The sequence below is a fragment of the Pagrus pagrus genome (assembly GCF_965226575.1).
Source record: "Pagrus pagrus genome assembly, chromosome: 18".
Classification (NCBI taxonomy): Eukaryota; Metazoa; Chordata; class Actinopteri; order Spariformes; family Sparidae; genus Pagrus; species Pagrus pagrus.
Window position 1 is genome coordinate 15644428 of NC_140202.1, and position 20148 is coordinate 15664575.

Consider the following 20148-nt stretch of genomic DNA (forward strand, 5'->3'; position numbering starts at 1 on the left):
ACAGATATACTGGGAGTCCCTATAGAAATGTTTAGTACTAGAAATACTGTATGAAAGTACTTTTTGTACTCATGTGTCTTATGGACTTGGGGGAAGTGCAATGACCACTCCCCTCTTTGCTTTTGTCGACCATTCAATTTATACTGCAAGGCTGTCTCGAAAAGGCGGGGCTACCGCTTGTCATGCCTTACATAAAAGCATCTCCAGACGGCACGTCCCGAGTCGCAAAACAAGCGTCCACCAGCAGCCTGCCTATGACCCGCCCCCGCGAACCAGAAACAGGAGATAGTCTGACGGATAGCGCAGAAGAAAGCCAGGCTGGAGGAGCTGCCCCGGGAAGTCAGGAGTCTGCCAGAGTCAACGCAGAACAACGCCATTTCACCACTTGCTAAGGGAGCAGCAAACTAAAGCTACAGGTATGTCCTGAGCCGCTGTTCTCGGCGATATGTTGTTTATTTCGCGTCAAAAAGCCGCTCATTCCGGTCTTAGCGCAGCTAAGCTCTTTACCCAGGCCTAGCGCCGGCCCTCAGGACTTGAACGGCAGAATGAAGCAGCAGGACCGGGTCACAGATTTCAGGAGAGAGGGAGGCTGGGTCAGCAGCGAGACGAGGCCCGGGGAGGCAGATGTCCACGCCTCCAGACTGGCCCAGTGTTTGAGAAAGAGAAACTAACTTAAGTGTTGCTACATTTGTGATACATTTTCTTCCTCTCTACTAAAAATTGGATTGGCCGGCTAACGTGGGTACCTGACTCACGTTAGTTGGCTAGCTTTTATGTTAGCTAGCTCATTCATAGTGCTGAGCTCTGGCCACTCCAACTTAAGTGGCGACAAGCCTTTTCCTGTAGGCATTTAACTACCAACTAGTTGTAGCGATCGTCAGGTCGCTATTGAGCCTCCCCTGTTAAAACCAACCCACGTTTGCTCGTCGTGTTGGAGGAGTGAGCCGGACGTCGACATATGTGCCTCCTCTTTCTCTTTTATGGTTCATTTGACTATAACGTGTTACTTATGAGCTAGCAAGCTGGGCTAAGTTAGCAAAGGCCATTGACGCCTATGTCACATTACTTCTGCTTTTTCTTTGATTGCTGGCTTTTGTGGGTGTAAGAACAGCTGCCATTACGTATCTTGGTTCAGTAGCATGCACAAGGCCGACGATCAGACATGACCTAGCATGCTGGGACATTTGGTACTCAACCATATAGTGACGTGCCCTTGTTGAATGGTGAGGTGGACTTCACCATGTTCCCAACCTTAACCCAAGAAGAGGGGTGTTAACTTATTTCTGGTAGCCTATATAAAATAAACGACACTTGGCAACAATGCAATGAGGTGTTGACTAAAGATATGCCAATGTATATCTGTCATTGGCCACACTTGATACATTTTGGCTAAGAATCAATAAATGTATCCCTCAGCCTCTCCTATCTCCTGTGGCATGGTGTCAGTTCTGTCCTGGTGACATCTTTGCCAATTTCCCTTGAGGTCTATATGTAGATAAGCTTTTATCTAGGGTGTCTTGGTTTAACTTGATTCAATATGCACCATGCTCTCAAGTTTCCTCGTTACACCCTGACCAGGAAGATCAGAGCATAATCAGAGGACTAATTTACCTTTTGTTATCTATCTGCCAATGTTTATAACTCGATGCCCTACTTTCTGTCTAGTTTATTGCTGCAATGCTGTAATAATGGTGAATTATCATTTTGTTATCTATTCAGACAGAACCACCTTCCAAGTGTCATAAATATAACTAGAATATTTTTAAATGACCAGTCAATGGTAATTACCTTCAATCTTGAAAACTGGCTGGCTAAAAAGTACTGTCAATTAGAAAGTACAAGTCTTTTCATTAGCTGAAAGTTGTCCCAGTATTAATACAAGGTGTAATACAAATCACTTTGTTTCACGGCTGAAGGTTGAGTAAACCTTGGACTTCCGGAGCTCATAAAGTTGGTTATAAACAATATTCTCATCTGATATAAAAATTGGTATCATGATAACATTTTCAGCCATTTTGCCAAACACTTAGCACCATCTTAGACTAATATGGAGACAAGACAACGTTTGTTTTTTTATGTTGTCAATTGCACTTGTGGTTGATGTGTAGTATATACTGTGTAGAAGTTGTTCACTTGAATAGCTCGAAGTTCCTATACTTTTTTTTGCCATCTTAAAGGTGTTACGTGTTACGTGCAGAGTGCTTAATGGCCTGGTTTTCAAGTACTGTCTGGCTGCTTTTTGGGCCTGATAGTTATCAGGAGTTCCCTCTCTGTCCGGGCCTGCCAAATCAGGAGGCCTGGCCAGCCAAGTGGCTAGATTCCGGGGAGCCAACCGCCCGAGAGGGCTTTGTCCTCCGGGCTCATTTTGATGCTGGGACAAGGCTCAGGCTGCACAAGGAAACTCATGCACCTTCCTCTCTGAGGCCTGGGACTGAAAGAAAGAAAGCAAGCGAGCAGGCTTTAAACTTTCACACAACTTACTCCACCCATAGAAGCAATGTTGCTTTGAGGGTTATTTCACAGTTTTCTTTTTTTCTGACATGGGAGTTTCCTGGAACATGAATCGAATGTGACGTAAAAAAAAAAGAAAATCTGATTTAGTAGCCACTGAAAGGTAGGAGTTTAAATCCCATTACATCCATGGTGTTTATATAGTACATACTGTACTATGGCTTCTTTGTGTTGGTGGTCTTATTTGGTCAACGTACTTCATGTCCAGTCAAAAGCTCTAGGCCACTGAAAGTCATTTTTTGGTCTTTGCATGCTGCTTATTTGCCTTTTGTGGTTTCTGTACTGATGTGTTCCTGTAAAGAAGGACACATCTAATGAGGTCAAGCGAGAAAACTGTATAGAGCAGACAAATGGAGAATAACGTACTCTCAAGTACAAGCTAATTTGTTTAAAGCATGGTATTGGTTTTGACTCTACACTGAGTTTGCACAGTGCTCTCTAATCCAACAGCCGTTTCTAAAATGTATTTGTTCTGAGTTTGTCCTCGGCTGCAGCCTATCAAGTGTAGAGGAATGCTTGCTCTTTGAAACAGATGCCATGCAAACGCATCCGAGGAATGTATAAGGAAAACATTCCTCGTCAACTTGTAAGATCAGGTCTATTGGACAGGGTCAGAACTCTTTATAAAAAAATGTTATATAATGAAAACTGTTCAGAAATGTTATATAATAAGTGTTGAGTTTTTGCTCGGAGGAAAAGCTTGGAGCTTGAAATGGAAAATAATTTGTTCACAATAAGATAAGTAAAGTATTAAACCTTATAACAGACCTGTCATATATTTGTCTGTTTTGGGCGATTTAATGAGAGGTCTTCGAGGTGCGAGAGAAACAGGGTCAACATTACACTATAGGACTAAGCTTGTCAGTCCTCAGGAAGCCTTGCTGTGGAAAGTTATTCTTAAATGTATTATCATGGGTAATCTGCTTAATCCAAATTACTAAAGAGGTCTGCTCTACGATGCTGACTCCTACGCTGTATTACTGCCACGGATCTTGGGATTGTGCTGCACGGCAGGTCACTCGCTGTCTGTTGACAACACAATGCTACTATCGTCACCCAAGGCCTAACAAAACAAGTTATTTGTGCGTTGAGTTTGCAAAAGAAGACAATTATGTGTGTTGGTTTGCAAGCCATACCCAGCAGTGTTTGAAAAGGGTTGCAGCACCACCTCAGGGATTGTCACATCAAGCATGTCATCTAGGAAATTGAGTGTTGAAACATTTCTTCTACTTGAAGCACTTGGGTGAGAAACTGGATTCATAGAAATGTATATGTGCAAACTCTGTGACTAACTGTTGCTGACGCCCCATCTTATCAGTGTGAGGTATGTGTCAATTATGCCAAGAAATGACAATAGTGCTTTATTGGTTTGGTTTTAGTGACTTTCTTCTGCTGAGCCATAAGATGCCTTATGTCTCAAATTATTACTGCTTTATTTGCGTTTCCACCCCAGTTCGTTCTCAGTGCGTAGCCTTGAGGAGACAACACATTGTTCCTAAGAATATCTTTGGCAGATGCTAAACTGATGAAGTCTCAGGACCTCTTGACTCTGTAAACTTTGCCTGCGATTGAGGAGGAACCTCTTCCCCCCTTGGCTTCAAGCAGGCAGGCAGGGGCCAAACTGCAGCTGCAGCAGACCTCGGCGGGTGACACTTGCATGTGGGTGTATTTTTGCCTCTTGCAAATCCATCCTGATATGAGTTGTGAATACCACGTCGTCCTTGTGGGGGCTGAAGGAGGGAAGTGACTAAATGAGACAGTGAGCCATCTTCTTTTTTAGCGCAGTTGTCTTCTGATGTTCTCGACCTATTTTATCCCCTTTTAAACCGATGTGAGTGAAGTTGGTGGCTTTAATTCTCCTCTGATAACTTTGCTTACCAAGACATGTTTTCAAGTGGATAGGGCCAGCAGACTGGATACGCTTGATTCTCTGTGTGTGAAGGTAGGGACGATGTTAAGCTGTGTAGCTGGGGTAGTGTTATCTAATTGGATCATATCACTGAGAGGGCAGGGTGTCAGTAAGAGCCCTCTCACTAGCACCCTCTCAACACTATTGATGTACTAACACCTCCTTTGCAGCCTTTGCCAGTTGCCTTTGTTGGTAGGATAATGTCACACATACAGTCTGTGGAAGATAATGGCAGATTCATGTAGCGCAAAGGAACAGGTCTGCGTTTTAACTGTTTGTGCGACTAAGTGGCCTAAACAAACATCTTTTTTTCCTCCTTTCCTTCCGTCTTTTCAGAATGGCGGTGGACATCTACGACTCTCAGTACCTGCTCATCCTGGCCCCTTCCCTGGTCATCGCCCTCATGTTCCTCTTCTTCTGGCTGTTCATGAAGGAAACCTCCTATGATGAGGTGCTGGCCAGGCAGAAACGCGACCTCAAGCTACCGCCGTCCAAGCCGGACACCCGTAAGAAGAACGAAAAGAAGAAGAGCAAGAAGAAGGAGAGTGCAAGTGGAGGAGGCGGCGGAGGTGGCGGAGGCGGAGGAGAGTCTGAAGAGGATCTTCGGGATTTCGATGTGGCTGATGGTGCCAACAGCTCAACTCTGGAGGTAGAGGAGGAACCTGTGGCTACACCAGATCCTTCTCCACCAACACCTATCCCCTATGTGCCTCTTTCAGTGTCACCCGAGGCTCCTGCTGGTCTGAGGGAGAGAAAGAAGAAGGAGAAAAAAGCTGCCAAGGCTGCTGCTGCCGCCGCGGCCGCCGCCGCTGCTGCTGCTGCGGCTGCAGCTATAGCACCTTCTGAGGAACCAGAAGTGAATGGCTCAAAGCCAGTCAGCCGCAAGACAGAGGCACCTCTGGCAGCGAGTAAACAATCTAGCCCTCCCTCTCCCCAGCTGGAGGTTCAGGTCCAAGTCCAGGCCTCTCAAGCTCCTGTTCAGGCTCAGACACCGCCCCCGGTCTCTGGGAAGAAGAAGGAGAAGAAGAAACAAAAAGCAGAGCCTGGTTAGTAGCCAGTTACAATTGGTTGTCACTGAGTTTCTCTTGGAAAAAATGGAATGTGCTAACCCTTTCATTGAATAAATTCATCCTAAGCTGTAGTGAGAATTGGCAAAGAAATGTGAGATAAAAAGTTAGCCAAGTGGTTTAGCCCAATAGCTGTGATGATAATTGAATATCCTCTATCATCGGTCTCAAGGCAGACTTGCAGAGTTTGACAGAATTCTTTTCTTTCCAGTGGATGACCACCAGCCGGAGGTTAAGGCCGAGCAGGCCCCGGCTCCAATCAAGAAGGAGGCTCCCATTGTGGCTGAAACCAAAGTTTTGGATGGCGCTGCCCCACCTGCTACCAGTGGCAAGAAAAAGAACTCGGCCAAGAAGCAGAAGACGGAGCCTGGTAATGATGACACAATGGTCCAGGATTATATCTCCGTTTTTTCATGCTCTCAAACTGAAGCCTGAACTTGTTGCCTTGTACACAACCATTTTTTTTCTCAACCCCAGTAGATGAAGCCCATGTTCTGGCTGACTCGACAGCCTCCGCCAACCACCAGGCAGCCCATAACGATGATGTACCATCCAAAGGAAGTGGCAAGAAACAGAAGAATGAGACTGACAAAGGTATGGGGAAAAACAAGTCTCATCCAGTCTTTGGTTTCAGTCCCTTGGCCTTATATTCACACCACCTATCTGATGTGATATTAACAGAGAACACCGAGGTGAAGCTGAAGGAGCTGCTGTCTGGTCTGTCTAGCTTGGCTCTGTCTGAAGCTGAGGCCGTTAGTGTGATGGCTCTTCTCCGAGAGAAGAGCCCTAATGCTCTGGATGCCTGGCAGAAAGTAAGGGATTAATAAACGATACATTTGAATGAGGTGTTCTTGACAAGTGACATTTCACGCTATTTGCATTCGGCACAGACCTGATATTTGTAGTTGGACTTGCCATGCCTGCTTTTATAATATTGTGTCTCACCTCCAGTCTGCAGCCAGACCTGACCCAGCTGCACAGGAACGAGAGAGACTTCTCACAACCCTGCAGGAGGAGGCCTCCATTGCCAAGGACAAAGTGAAACAGCTCAGCCAGGTTGAGACTCCAGAGTTAATGAATTACACTATATAATTGATGATGTATTATTTTTTTTTTGTTTTTCTTCATATGCCCTCTTGCTTCTCTGCTTCAGGAGCTACAGGTTGAGAAGCAAAAGACAGGCCGTGTGGAGGCCGTGATGAGAGAGCAACGTGCGGCCATGGAGAAAGAACTGGGGGGCATGCAGGCCAAAGCACAGGGCAGCTACCAGGAGCTCCAGACCATGCAGATAAAGGTGAGGGCTTTGATTTCTTGCAGAATTATAGACTAATTTTCTGTTTCCAATTTTGTTGTATTATTACAACACTCCATGTTGTCGATAAACATGAAGGAACCCAGACCATTTGGCAATCTTCTCAAGGCTGCACAGAGACTGAATCCTGTTGTTGTTGTTGTTGTTGTGTAGTTCCAGCAGATGAGGGAGCAGCTGGAAAGCCAGATCACTCGACTGCAGCAGGAGAACGGCATCCTGAGGGACGCAGTCAGCTCTGCCACCAACCAGATGGAGAGCAAGTCAGTGTTGCAGTACAATAAAGAACCCTTCTGGTCACACTCTCTAGAGCTTCATACATGTCTCAGCAGCTCAGCTTGGTCAGACACTCCTATTGATGTAATTCATATTAGAATTTCAGCTCATTGTCTTTACATTGCAGTTATATTTAAGAACTTTGCGCCTCTACATTATCCACAATTCTTCTTTCTGCCCATGCTGCTCACATATAGACGGTGTGAAATGCAACAAACAGGCTATTTGTAGTTTAATTCAACATTCCACAATAATGCCTCGTTGACCATTTTCCCATCACTCATTTGTGCCTGTGCTCGATAGGAATTCTGCCGAGCTGAACAAGCTGCGCTCTGAGTACTCCGGCCTGATGAAAGAGCTGGCAGACAACAACAGCAAGCTGCAGCAGGAGGAGCACCAGAGGAAGTCACTGGAGGTCAGCTACAAGCAGAACGTGTCCCAGCTGGAGGTACACTAATCCAGATGCACAATGTGTTTATTTAGCCTGTGCTTCAGTTTCCCCCAGCCGAGACAAAAATTAACTGAGCTGTACAAAAAACCTGAGCTATGTGGGTGTGGTGCCGTTATCTGGGAAATGGGAGGAGGTTGTAGTGGAAGTCCTGGGGAGGGGTGTGGGAAATAGAACCTGAGAGGGAGGATTGTGTTGGCTTTGGAAGCTGGAATGTTTTGGGGCTTTGTACTATGTCTAAACAACACTTTTCCTGCTAGGCACACAGATCAGCCTTTCCTGTCTTTCTCGACGGAAAAACTGCTTTTCTTTATTGCACAGACTAGAAGAATTAATGAAAGGGAGCCAACAAGATGTTTTGTCATTTGGACTGTCTATTTACTTAGTTTGACAGATCCAGATAAAATGGAAGAGACTGGAGGATCCAAGGCTTGTAGAAATGCAGGTTACATCAATACAGAATTTGTACAGTCTGGTTGAAGGTTTTGAAAATCCTTAATTTTAAGTCTTTCAAGGTTAGGAATGTGCTTGAATTTGACTATAATACTTAAAAAATGCCTGAATTTCAACATAAACTGAAACCAAAAATCATTTAGTATTTGAAATGAACCAATCCCTTTGTCATATTTGATTGTTGTCCCCTGGCATATCACAACACACTAACTTGAACCCAGCTTTAAATAATCACAATTAAATGTTACAAACAAAGTCGATATGAACAGCTGGTAAATAGACCAAGGAACAATATACAGTACATTGGTTGCTATGGGTGTAAAGGAATTTGTACATTTCTGCTATGTGCTTTTGACCATTAAAGGAAAGAAAATGGATGGATGTCATTGGTTAACTTATCCGTTGGAGTGTAGCTGTACATTTCAAAGCGTAGGATCTTGATTCCCACTCAAGCCACCCCTGATAAAATTTCATAAGCACTTGTTTTCTAGTATAATGTGTGGGAGGACAAGTGCTCACTAAATTAGATGCATCTCTCCATCCCCAGGCCCAACTGCAGGACGCTAAGCGTCGTTGGGAAGAACTGCAGAATTTCCTCCATAATGTCAACGCTGAGAGAGAGAAACTTCAGGCCTCAAAGCAAGGTGAGCAAATATAACATCACACTAAACATTTAATCCTTTTTAACTTCTCCTACATCAAAAATGAATCTTCAGGTTACATTCAGCAACTGAATTTCTGTTTATGTGTGGGCGCAGAGCTTCACAGCCAGATGCTTGCAGCAGAGACTGAGATGAACAACAAGAACAAAGAGATCCAGACCCTTCACGGCAGCCTGACTGAAGCCATGGTCTCAAAGGAGCGGCTCGAGCAGAGAGTTGTGGAGCTGATGGAACTGTCTCAGCACAGCATGCCTGACGACTCGATGCAGACCAGGGTTCAGGTGAGCCAACATCATACACAAAGATCAACATCAAAGTCCATTTTGTAGTACATCTTTGGATGTTGGTTCCACATTAGCCGTGTTTCCATCTAATTGTCAAACATATTTGAATCAAACTTTTGAAAAGCTGCACAAAAAAAAAGGATGCAAATTAGGCACAGTTCCATCGGCTGGTTTGAATGGACAAACTAGGATGTGCAAAGTGTTTCTTCATCTTTCTTCTTCTTCTTCTCACTCCTCACTCCCCCCCTTCCATCCTCTGCTCAGTCACATGAGACAATGAACACAATGCGAGAACTTGGAAAAGGTGTTTCCATCTGTCCTTAATTGGAAAATGCCTAATTCTGTTCTAATTCTGCTGTTTCCATCAACCTTTTCTAATGTGATACTTCAAAGTGCTCTTAAAATATGTTATTAACACAGCTATTGAGATGCGTAGTCAATTTAATCTGTGAAGCAGAGCATCTCGCACTTCCTGTATTCACTATTATGCTCTGTTTTTAACAGGAACTCATGAATGAAAACAAAAACCTTCAGGCCCAGAATGAGAGCATGCAGGCCCAGATCTCTTCACAGGTACAATTCTCAACCTCATTTGCACACGTTCAGTCAGAATAAGACGTATGTAGGCTAATAAGATTTATTTTCTTCTCATTTAGGCCACCCATGTCTCCCACATTGAGGAGATACAGAAGCTGTAAGAAAGAATTTATTTTTTCAATCTTTTTCAGACCTACTGATTCGATAAAGGTGATACTGTTGAGACATTTTTTATGTTCTCTCCTAACTCTTCCATTTGTTCTGTTCAGATTGGCTGACAAGGAGTTGCAGAGAAAGAGTCTGGAGGACTCTCTAAATGCTGAGAGGAGCAGCGGGGCCAGTAGAGAAACTAATATGCAGGTACAGTCACAAGAACGCTTCCATCTACAGATTCTTATACTAACATGTCATTGGTTCATTAGTCTGCAGGAATTTGTTTAACATGTTTCAGGCCTCATTGTGTTGGGAGGGAATATGGATTGAAGAGCTGCCAGAAAGAGGGCATGTTGGATCACATGTTCAGATATTTTTCGTTCTGATGCCAAATGGATATAATTTATTGCATAGTTTTATCAATTTCACACCGAGTGCTTTGTCAACGTTCAAACTGTCTGTCAAATCTGTAATAATAATTAATTTGTCTTGGCATAATAAGTATGGTTGTTTGTCTTTCCTGTCTTTTTTAGGCCTTGCACAATGACAACATGTCACTGAAGGCAGAGATTCAGAATCTGCAGGCACAGATTTCTGATCAGGTCAGCTATGTACCTTGTCTGTTTTTCCAAATTGAAAAGCACCCTATGTCTTTGTTTGTTTGCCTGTTGGACACACCCTCTTTATATATTTACCTTTGACTGTCTCCCTGCAGGCTGCCTCCCAACTGGCTTTCGACCAGTTCCAAAAGAGGTGTGTGTTAAAACAGGAACATATTTTAAATATATTAAGCTGCTTTGCATGATATTTATTTCCTCCATAAAACTAATGAGTAATAGTAATTTACTGATAATGATCTATATAAAATATTGCTTCCTACCCAGTGTCCTGGAGAAGGAGGAGAACATGAAAACCGTCGAGGGCCTGCTGGAGAAGGGGCTGATTGAGGTGGCCAACAAGGAGGAGGAGCTCAAGGTGTGTGTGTTTCTTTTGTTTAGACAGGGAGGAACAAATGGCGAGCCAAAGCTTCAACATGCTGTCTCTCACACATACCCACATTTGGCTCACAATAGCTTAGTTCAAGTGACTCTGCATTTCACTGCTTGCCTTGTAATCACAATACCTAATGCCTAATGGGGAGCAAGTCTAACAAAATGTCTTTCCCTGATGCAGGCTCTCAGAGAAGACAACGAGGCACTAAAACAAGAAATGGAGGTCATGAAGAGCAACACGGCAGAACAGGCAGGTTTTCTCATTTCTTTATTAAAAAGGAATCACTATGTTTTCTCCAGCTGATTCCGTATTAATTTGTCTTAAATTGTCTCTTCTTCTAATCACAGGCATCATCAGAGTCGACAGTGGAAGAACTCCAGAACATGTAAGATCAATCAAGTTGACTGGTATTCAGGGATAATGACAATGTATTAGTGCAAGGTCTTATGTTCCCCACCCTTGTCGACAACAAACAAAGACACTGATGGATAACAACATCTAAATTAAGTTCCACAGGGTCTCTACAGGTCCTTTTTATTAAAAGTCAAATAAAGTCCTTAATTCAATTTTATAAATAAATAAATATATTCATTAGTTACATTTGAATTAGGCTGCGAATTGTAAAATGTCCACCTATAGTGGATATCATTGCAGCAGATTCTGTGTGACTTCAAACAGTTTAGTAATGAACCTTTGTTTCACTTTGCTTTATAGGATCCAAGAGCAGGAAATGAAGCTAAAATCAATGGAGGAGAGTCTACAGGCAGCACAAGACAGCATCGCAGCCAAAGAGAAGACAGCTGAGGTGTGGGCTTTTCTGTAATACACTTGATGCTATTCCTTGTATTGTTCATGTTGCATTGTCCTAGTTTGAGCTCTCGTCTGAAGCAGTTTTTGTCTCGCAGGCTCTGGAGCAGCAGTTGGTTGCCCTGCAGGCAGAGATGGAGCAGCTGAGACAGAAGGAGACGGCAGAAGAGCTGACCAGTTCTGCTAGCCAGCTCCAAGAACTCCAGGCTCAGTAAGTGACACGCAAACTTGGCCTTGCAGTCCTCCAGAGTAAGAATCAAATCAGACTTATGATAAGCACATCTGACCTGCAGGCTAGTGTCAAAGGACCAGGAGATCCAGATGCTGCAGGCTGAGCTGGCCGTGAGAACTGAAGAGCTGAGTGATAAGATGGAGCAGTTACATCAACAGGTGAGAAATTTTTCAGAAAAAAATTGCTCACTGTTTTCTTTTTTACAGGATCTGATTAGTGCAAACGGTTCATTTTTGTGACTGTGATTTTGATGAAATATCACTATTTCAAGCTTGGATTTTATTATTTTTCTTGCCAGAAGTGTTTCTCTCGCATGATTCATTCAAGTACCTCCGTAAATGTGACAATCCAACTATAATTTCTATTTTTGTGGGGGTCGAGAGTTAAGCTGGAAGAAAAAGATATGGGATTCAGGATAGAGAAAACCACTTGTTTGAATTGAACTGCTTGTCATGAGGATCATCACAGATAACATTTTCATTCTCTCCCAGTTTTAATTTGAGTCTTTTTTCCGCTTTTTAAACAGCAGTCCCACACAGCAGTGCCAAGTCCAGAGCTTCTTACAGCGTGAGTAATGTTGCATGCCATATGACAACGATTCTTTAAGGACACTTCATAATGTTGGTAATGAGTGTTTATGTTGTTGTTGTCCATCAGGTTATCAGAGAAGGAGAAGCAGGTCTCAGATCTGCAGGCTGAGCTGGACGAGCTGAAGGACTCCCTTGAGCTTCATAGGAAGAAGAACAACGTAGGTTTCCTGCAGCGATGACCTGAACCTATCTAACACCAGTAACTGCTCTGGTCTAAAGCCCTGCGAGACATCACATCCCTCCTCCTCTTGTGTGGTACCCCAAAACACCCCCCCTCACACTGGAGTTGCACACTGCATACATCCATACTTCCTGTTGTCCACTGCCACTAAGTCTCACCTGTTCTGCTTTTTGTTCAGGTTCTTTTTAGCTTTCCTCAGCTATGGTTGTGTTCCTCAACATGATTATACACATCAGTACAGATGTCTATTTTGATTTGCATTGCTTAAGCTGAGTGTTGCATAACAGGGCTTCCAGCCTACTCTTGTTATGCTTGCCGTTGGCCACGACTGTTTCAGCTAGCTTGTCTGTGCTTGTGGGTGATTCAGAGCATCAGAAATTCGCCTACCTTTTATTTTCGAGAGATGCAGATTATCTTTGATATGTTATGTGTTTTCATTTTTGTATCTACCATAAATATATCTAAACCTTACTGCTTTTAATTTTAGTAGAAAGTACTATAAATGTCTTGCATACTGTGCATGTTGATTTTACCAACACAGGGTGCGAGACTGCGTCTCTCGAGGCTATTTGCTCATACTTATTTTTAGCGGATGGCGCACGGGTGAAAGGCAGAGCGTAGTAATTTTAGGATGAGAAATGCGTTCGGTTTGTTCTGTTACTCTACCAGTCTTCATATGAGGGTCACTGAATGCAATTTTCCCTGAGGCTGAACTGAAAGTAGTTATCTCTCTGGAACTGACCAAAACAGGAGCTCCGGGAGAAAAACTGGAGTGCAATGGAAGCTCTGTCAGCCACCGAGTCCATGCTTCAAGGGAAACTCAGCAAAGCTGTCAAGGTTCGGCACCCCCACCTCAGTCTGCTTCACTCTAGTTCCAATCTGATGCATCCGCCCGCCCAAATGCTCTTGTTATTTTTGTTTTTTTGCCATAATTGACCCAGTGAAATTTATTTTTCCACCATCATCCATAATGAAGCTGCATACTCATTTACCTCACTCTCGCCCCTCCCCTCTGTTGTTTGGCCTCAAGTTTTCAATTGGCTGCGCGTTGAGCTTTTGACATCTGCTACTCCGCCTCAGAATCTCAGACTGTATTAATAAATAATGGTTTCTTTAGTGGATATATTTCTGCTTTCTGCTCTGAAACAGAAAAGATTTCTCCCTGCCCAAAGCTCAGACTGATGCCTGGAAATGAGTGTGCAGTGTACTAGAAATGATCTCACTAGATGTCATTAGATTGAGATTCATGGTAATCATTTTGCAGCTTCCTGTCTTTGTCATGTGACTCATTTCTAGCATGTTTTCCTGCCATTCTGCTTTGTGACATCCGTATTGTCAATATCATCACTTAATCTTCAAATGTGTTTAATTTACTTGAATCTTTAAAGGGACAGTTCACCCCAAAATCTAAGATACATATTTGTCCTCTTACTTGTAGTGCTTTTAACCATCTAAAATTGTTTAGTTGTGAGTTGCTGAGTTTTTGAGATATTGGCCTTGAGATGTTTTTAAGACTCAGCAACTGCCACCGAAACAATCTAGATGGATAAATAGCACTTCAGGAAAGAGTATATTGTATTGTATTTGTATGTAGTTTTGATTTTGGGGTAAGCTATCCCTTTTTAATGCAGCTTATTCCTTCTTAAAAGGAATTGTGATTGTAAACCTTTTAATGAATATGCAACCGTGCCCTTATGTTTCTCACAACTGAAGCATCTTTGTCCTCCATCAGGATGAACAGATGTATTTAAATGTAAAACAAAATCTACAGTGTATTACTTGTAGCTGCAGGTCTCCTGAAGACACAGGGTGGGCTACCAGATAGCTGGTCTATTCACAGTTGCAGTGAAGTGTGTATATATTTGCCCTCCTCCCCCTACATTAGGGAAGGGTACATGCTGAACCATCAGCACAGCAGCTGCTCTCCTGCCATCTGAGTACAGTAGAAAGCACCTTCTCTTCGATGAGCCAGGGAGTTCCTTGGCAGCTGTTGTGTACTGTCAGTGCATGCTGGTTGTATTCGACTCTACACTCGTCTCAGAGCTGCCTTGTGTGACACAGTGTGTTAATGTGAATAGAGCTTAGACTGCCAGCTGGCTAGTGCTTGGCATACGTTCTTCCTTCAGGCCTCAGAGTGACAGTGCATGATGCTGGCCTATTGTGGGAGGACTGATAGCTACCTTTTTAATTTATTGAAGAGTTTCGAGGTACTTTGTACAATTCCATGAAAGCAGATTTGATGTGTTTGTGGTTGCAGGAGGACTGAAACATGTAATACGCTCAGAAACTAAGGTTGTTGACATTTGATGTAGGTGTGGCCTGTTGAAGGATGTTTCCCTGGGGAAATGGGGGAAGTAGGACCGATATGGCATGTATCCTGATTCTCTAAATTCAAAATTTAAGATCATGTTAAATGACTCATTCCTGTGACACTGATTGGAGCGCCTCGATGGATGACAACTGATTTATAATAAAATAATTGAGAAGAAGAAGGAAAGGTGGTGGTCACATGCTCCGATGACCACTGGGCCTTGTCTTCGAAGTGACTGGAGTGTCTGAACAGTCGGTGCTCAATCTTCTCTCCTCTCTCTTTGTCCTCCTTACCCCCTCCCATCACGTTGTAGGAGAACCAGACAGCACTCGCAGTGACTCAGGCTGAGTGTCGAGACGTTCTGCAAAGACTTCTGCCCAATGTGCCTCTGCCCAGTGAGCAGGTATGGGTAATACTGGACATCTACCTCGATGCAAATTGTGTTTGAATACCTCTTTCCTCCTGTGTTTCTCCTTACTCTTTATCTCCTCTCTCTACTAGAACCATCAGGAGTGGCTCCACACATTTGAAAGGGCAGCAGCTGAAAGCTCAGCTACACAATCCACCCCTGTATCAGGGGACTCTGAGGTAAATAGAGTGGAAATGTAAATATGCACATCTTTCCTCTTAAACCAAAGGAATCTGGGGCAAAAAATGCTTCTGTCTCTGTCAATAGGCACTGGCTGAGAAGCTGAAAGAAGCTGAGGAAACCCAAAGGATTCTACAGAAAGACTGTGAGACTTACAAGAAGGTTTTGGCAGAGACGGTGAGATAAGGTTTTACTTTGTAATATTTGTGGTACCATGGGTTAGGCATGCTTGCCAAACTTAGCTGTCATTCCTGCTGTATCCACAGGAGGGCATCCTGCAGCGCCTCCAGAGCAGCGTGGAGCAGGAGGAGTCTCGCTGGAGGGTGAAGCAGGAGCTATCCCAGGGAGAGCTCAAAGAGGTATGTGTTCAGGTTGAGCAAGAAACGACTCTCAGATTTAAGGTGGTTATATCACTGTGCTGTGAACACCATTAATTGCATCATTCTCCTGTGTTTTACCTTAGATGAGCCAGAAAGTCACAGCTCTGGAGCAAGAGATTGAGAGACTAAGTGATGGAGCTGAGTTGGAAAACGTCAGTCCTCTTGAAACGCAAATTTAAAGCTGACAGTCTCACATTTGTTAGAAGATGTATTGTTGTTCAAACTTCAAACATTCTGCCATTTTTTTAACTTGCGTTATGTCTTTCTGCAGCTGAGACGAGAAAAGCAGCACTTGGAGTCCGAGCTAGAGAGGGCGGAGCGTGAGAGTGCCACCTATGTGACGGAGGTCAGAGAGGTGAGCCTTCAGATGGTCTTGTGATCCTCGGTTATGTCATGGCTGTACATCTTCCTGTGGCAAAAGAATGAGCTCTTTTGTCCATCACTTTCATGTTCATGGTGTTTAGTTTTTTTTGTCTTTTTTTTTAAATTTTTTTTTTTAATGTGTTTTGATGTTTTTATGACATCATTTACTGTTTGTTTGGACCCTGTGACGTCCACACACCACAGACATTAAATGCTGAACTGAAAGTACACACCTAGTCAGCTCTAGCAATTACTAGACTGACTTAATTGACCCCCTTTAGTAATTCAGAGTCATGCAAAATAGGATCCTGTGTTTTATTTATCACTACACATCCCTGCTAGCTATCGGCTCACATTTCTGCGTAGACTGTGTGCTAGTAGTGCTGTCCTGGACCCAACTCCCACAGACTCCCATTAAACACATCATCTCAAACTTAATTTCAGCTCAAAGATCTGTTGACTGAATTGCAGACCAGACTTGATGGCTCATATACAGAGGCTATCAGACAGAATGAGGAGCTGAATTTGGTAAGCGTTGCTCACACAGTAGCTAGAGCTCCTTTTTAAAAACCTCTCCCTTATTGCTCTGCCAGAGGACAGGGGGTTTTCTCGCATCTTCTGCAGCTTTGGGTCATCATCCATAACCTCAGTGAACGTGCTCACTCAGTCTTTACCTTCAAGAGTCTAAGGCTGAAAATGATGACTCGCTTCCACACTTAGTGATACTATCATGACTAACTCTTCCTTCTCTACACTGCTACTTGACTTCAACTCATGTCAGGCATCTAACAAATGGCTTACTAGTTAACTTGCCTTCCTTCTGCAATGCAGAAGACAAAAACACGCTCCGTATTGTCAGCTGTAATGTTACTCCACGCCTTCAACTGCGCACTATTACTCCTTCAGCTTCCTCACAAACCTTATCTGTCTGTTTTGTCTCATTGTCTTTGTCTTCGTCTTCCCAAAATGCAACTGGACATTTCTGTTGTCTTTGTGAAGCATTGGTGGTCATCAGTTTTTCTACAATATAATGGCTGTGTTAAGACCAACATAGCACTATAAAAATTGCAGTATTTTGCTGCAATGCTTTGCTGCATTGGCCAGTTGGGTACACACAAGTGTATATTCCTTGTACTCCTTCCTTATGACTTTTTATAAGGCAAATGATGTAATGATACTGTTTATCTTGCAATCTTGTAGACACAGGAAGAAATGACTGTAGCCATAACTTTCCAGTGTATCATAAACTGTGTAACGGCGTCTGATAAGCCTTACAACATGAATATATTACTCAAACTGGACTTCCTAGATCGTGATTCATCTTCTCACCGGTACCTGTAGCAACATGCCCACACCAACACAGCCCCTTGCAGTCTTTTACACAGTGCTATTTTTGGTTCGAACACAGCCTAAGTAGGACAAGCAGAATCTGTTAAATCTGTGCAAATGTTGAGCTCTCGATACATGCTCTTTCTGTACATTGTACATTGCTTTTTTTTATATAACTGGGGTTAACAGGTGTCAATGGGAGGCTGTAATGTGCTGTAGAACATGTGCTGACTGTCTGTTTTGATTTCAGCTGAAAACCCAGCTCACCCAGACTCTGTCCAAGCTGGAGACGGAAGAGAATGAGCGGCAAAAGGTTGCCGGTGACTTGTATAAGGTAATATTATATATTATTACGCTGCTGTTATAGGTCCATCCCCAGGCCACATTGTTAACAAGTGGAAATCTCTGGTTCTTTATCCAGGCCCAGCAGTCTCTTGATCTGATCCAGGGAGAGCTCTCAAAGGTGACGGACAACGCTGATGAGCTGATAGAGAATAGCAGTCTGACGTCACAGAGGGTATGATTCTTGGGCAGTTTGTGGGTGATGTATGTCTTTGTGTTCATGGTATTTGGTTGGTTACACTGCATTTGTCATTGCTCTTATAGGAAGAGATTGACAGAAAGGAGAAAATGACTGCAGGACTGAACCAAACAGTCAGAGAACTGCAGCAGCTGCTACAAGCCGTCAGCCGGCAACTCGCCAAGGGACAGGAAGGGGTAAGGCCTATTACAGCACTGTACTGTACTTGCAGCCCAATAAAACATTATGGTTTTATTATTATGGTATCATAATCCAGAAGTCTGAGCATTCTACATTTGTAATTTCCTTCAGGAGGCTGACAAAGATCTGCCCAAGGTATAGTGAGAGGAGGACAGACCCCCATGCAGCCACCCTGACTGCACTACAGAGACCACCTTTGACCTTCGGTCTCATCACTACCACCGTCACACCATACTGTCACACCCAGCCACCCCCTGTTCCCAATCTCCATCACCTCACCTGTACTGTAGGCAGCCTCCAGCTGACTCTGGCCGAGGCGCTGACAAACCACTCCCAGACTCACTGTTGGCCATGAGGGAGCAGGCTGAGGTTACTGTTAATTCCAAACACTCCAGACACTGTACCAAAACGCACTACTTCGCTCCCACCACATTCCTCTTCTTCAGCAGCATCGCCAGTTAATTTTTTCTCTCAATTTAAAAATGACATCCAGCATAATTTAAACTGTGTGGCAACCATTCCTGGTTCCTGTTCCTCTTCCCTGTTTAAAACACCTGTATTTTTCAGTGAAATCCTTTTGAATACTACAGTAGTTTGTTGTTTATTTGTTAAGAGAGGGCAGTGATACAAATTTCCAACTTGATGAAACAAACTTTGGGTTTTCAGTCCTTTTTTTCTTAACTTAAAAACATGTATTGTTTAAATGTACCAGTTAGGACCTGCTGAAATACACTATGTTGTTGATCTGTTTGCCTCCTGACCAGAGAACTATTTCAAACTGTTCATCATCGTTCATTCATGAATTCATAGCTTCATGCATACCTTGGCTCAGTATTGGGTGGGAGAGGGGAGATCAGAAGGGGTCTCAGCGTATCCGAAGCGTCACTACGTGACTGTAACTATGGAGATGCATGGACAAATTGTAGTCAAGTCTGTACTGCAGCTCCAGAGAGGAGGGAGTCTGTGACCCTGGCTGTGGAAGGAGAAGGCCAGGTCAGCAGTGTTAGAGGTTTTTAATCCTACTGCAACTACTCTAGGAATAAGCGTCCCATATCATCTGTAATCAACACTCGCTATATTGTTGCTAAGTTCATTAACACTGAAGATTTTGTTCTTTTTGTAACAGGTGATGTTAATAAAAGGGATGCTTGATAAATCTGTGCAGCGTCCCTGTTCTGCTTATTTTTCTTCCACTGTACTTTTTTCCCCTAACCACTGGGGGGCAGCACACAACCTCAGTAGAAATTTCAAACTGATTTGGCTCAGCCTTGACGAGCCCAAAGGTGCACAGGGAAATCAAAAAGCTTCTGCTCATGAAGCTTTGACTGTAAGGTGTATTCTGCTTGGTGAAATATTAATCTGACTTCCTGGTACACAAAATGTGTTTGTAATGTGCTGGTTTTATTTTCGATAAGTGTTTTGTAGGACCGTAGAGACGCTGACACTGTGTGCTGCCTCAATTATGGAACATCTGGGGTGTGACCAGTTTCCTGTGATGGTAACATGCTGTATAATCCCTCAGAACAGGAGACTGTTTTCTCAGCTCCTGCATGAGGTTTTCCAAAATATTTCCCATCAGTAAAAAGACGTGAAAGAAAACAGGAATGCAACTGGTAGCTGAAATAATCAAAAGCTTACAAGAATAATGTCAGACTTGGCTGTAATGTTGGGAAAATAAATCACTCTGTTGTGGTCCCTTGTTGATGCTGTGAGTGGCCGAGTGTGAAAGTGTGCTGTAAGCCCAGATGTGCCATGCTTTTGATTTTTCTTCACCACTTCCAGCTGTCTATTTTATTGAAAGGATAAAGTCTGTGTGGCTGAACCTTGTTTGAGTTGACTTTGTGTGCACAGAAAGCTCTTGCTCTCATCTTTTGCATGTTAAAACAGCCTTTTAAAACAACAGGACTGTTGTGCTGGCTGGGGGGTCAGGTCAGGGGCGCGAGCAACATGGGATCAGCACATTCCTCACATTCTCCCACACTGTCATGCTGCAGTCAGCTGATTGGAGATCTGGCTTTTACCTTCATGGAAACCTCGCGACGA

General features: G+C 43.5%; 1 protein-coding gene across 4 annotated transcripts; it reads left to right on the forward strand.

Moving 5' to 3' along the window:
* Window positions 1-180: 180 nt before the first annotated feature.
* On the forward strand, window positions 181-19265 carry ktn1 (kinectin 1). 4 transcript variants are annotated; one of them, XM_084381038.1, is made up of 36 exons: window positions 181-416; window positions 4757-5466; window positions 5699-5857; window positions 5968-6081; window positions 6169-6299; window positions 6439-6543; window positions 6641-6781; window positions 6953-7059; window positions 7376-7520; window positions 8521-8617; window positions 8732-8916; window positions 9424-9492; window positions 9576-9613; window positions 9726-9816; window positions 10143-10211; window positions 10325-10362; window positions 10494-10584; window positions 10783-10851; window positions 10950-10987; window positions 11317-11407; window positions 11508-11620; window positions 11703-11799; window positions 12168-12208; window positions 12299-12389; window positions 13163-13249; window positions 15037-15126; window positions 15225-15311; window positions 15400-15489; window positions 15579-15671; window positions 15776-15844; window positions 15964-16047; window positions 16500-16583; window positions 17635-17718; window positions 17806-17901; window positions 17991-18101; window positions 18217-19265. In XM_084381038.1, the coding sequence occupies exons 2-36, from the start codon at window positions 4758-4760 to the stop codon at window positions 18244-18246; spliced, it is 3834 nt and encodes a 1277-aa protein (XP_084237164.1). In that variant the 5' UTR covers window positions 181-416; window position 4757; the 3' UTR covers window positions 18247-19265. The 4 variants fall into 4 exon arrangements, with proteins under 4 accessions (XP_084237164.1, XP_084237163.1, XP_084237165.1 ...); XM_084381037.1 differs by having other exon boundaries at window positions 182-416; window positions 5965-6081; XM_084381039.1 differs by lacking the exon at window positions 16500-16583 and having other exon boundaries at window positions 182-416; window positions 5965-6081.
* Window positions 19266-20148: the final 883 nt, after the last annotated feature.

Coding starts and splice junctions, on each gene's coding strand:
- ktn1 (XM_084381037.1), top strand. CDS start 4,758: ATGGCGGTGGACATCTACGACTCTCAGTACCTGCTCATCCTGGCCCCT. Junction 5,467..5,698: donor GAAACAAAAAGCAGAGCCTG/GTTAGTAGCCAG, acceptor TTTTCTTTCCAG/TGGATGACCACCAGCCGGAG. Junction 11,621..11,702: donor CTCCAAGAACTCCAGGCTCA/GTAAGTGACACG, acceptor TCTGACCTGCAG/GCTAGTGTCAAAGGACCAGG.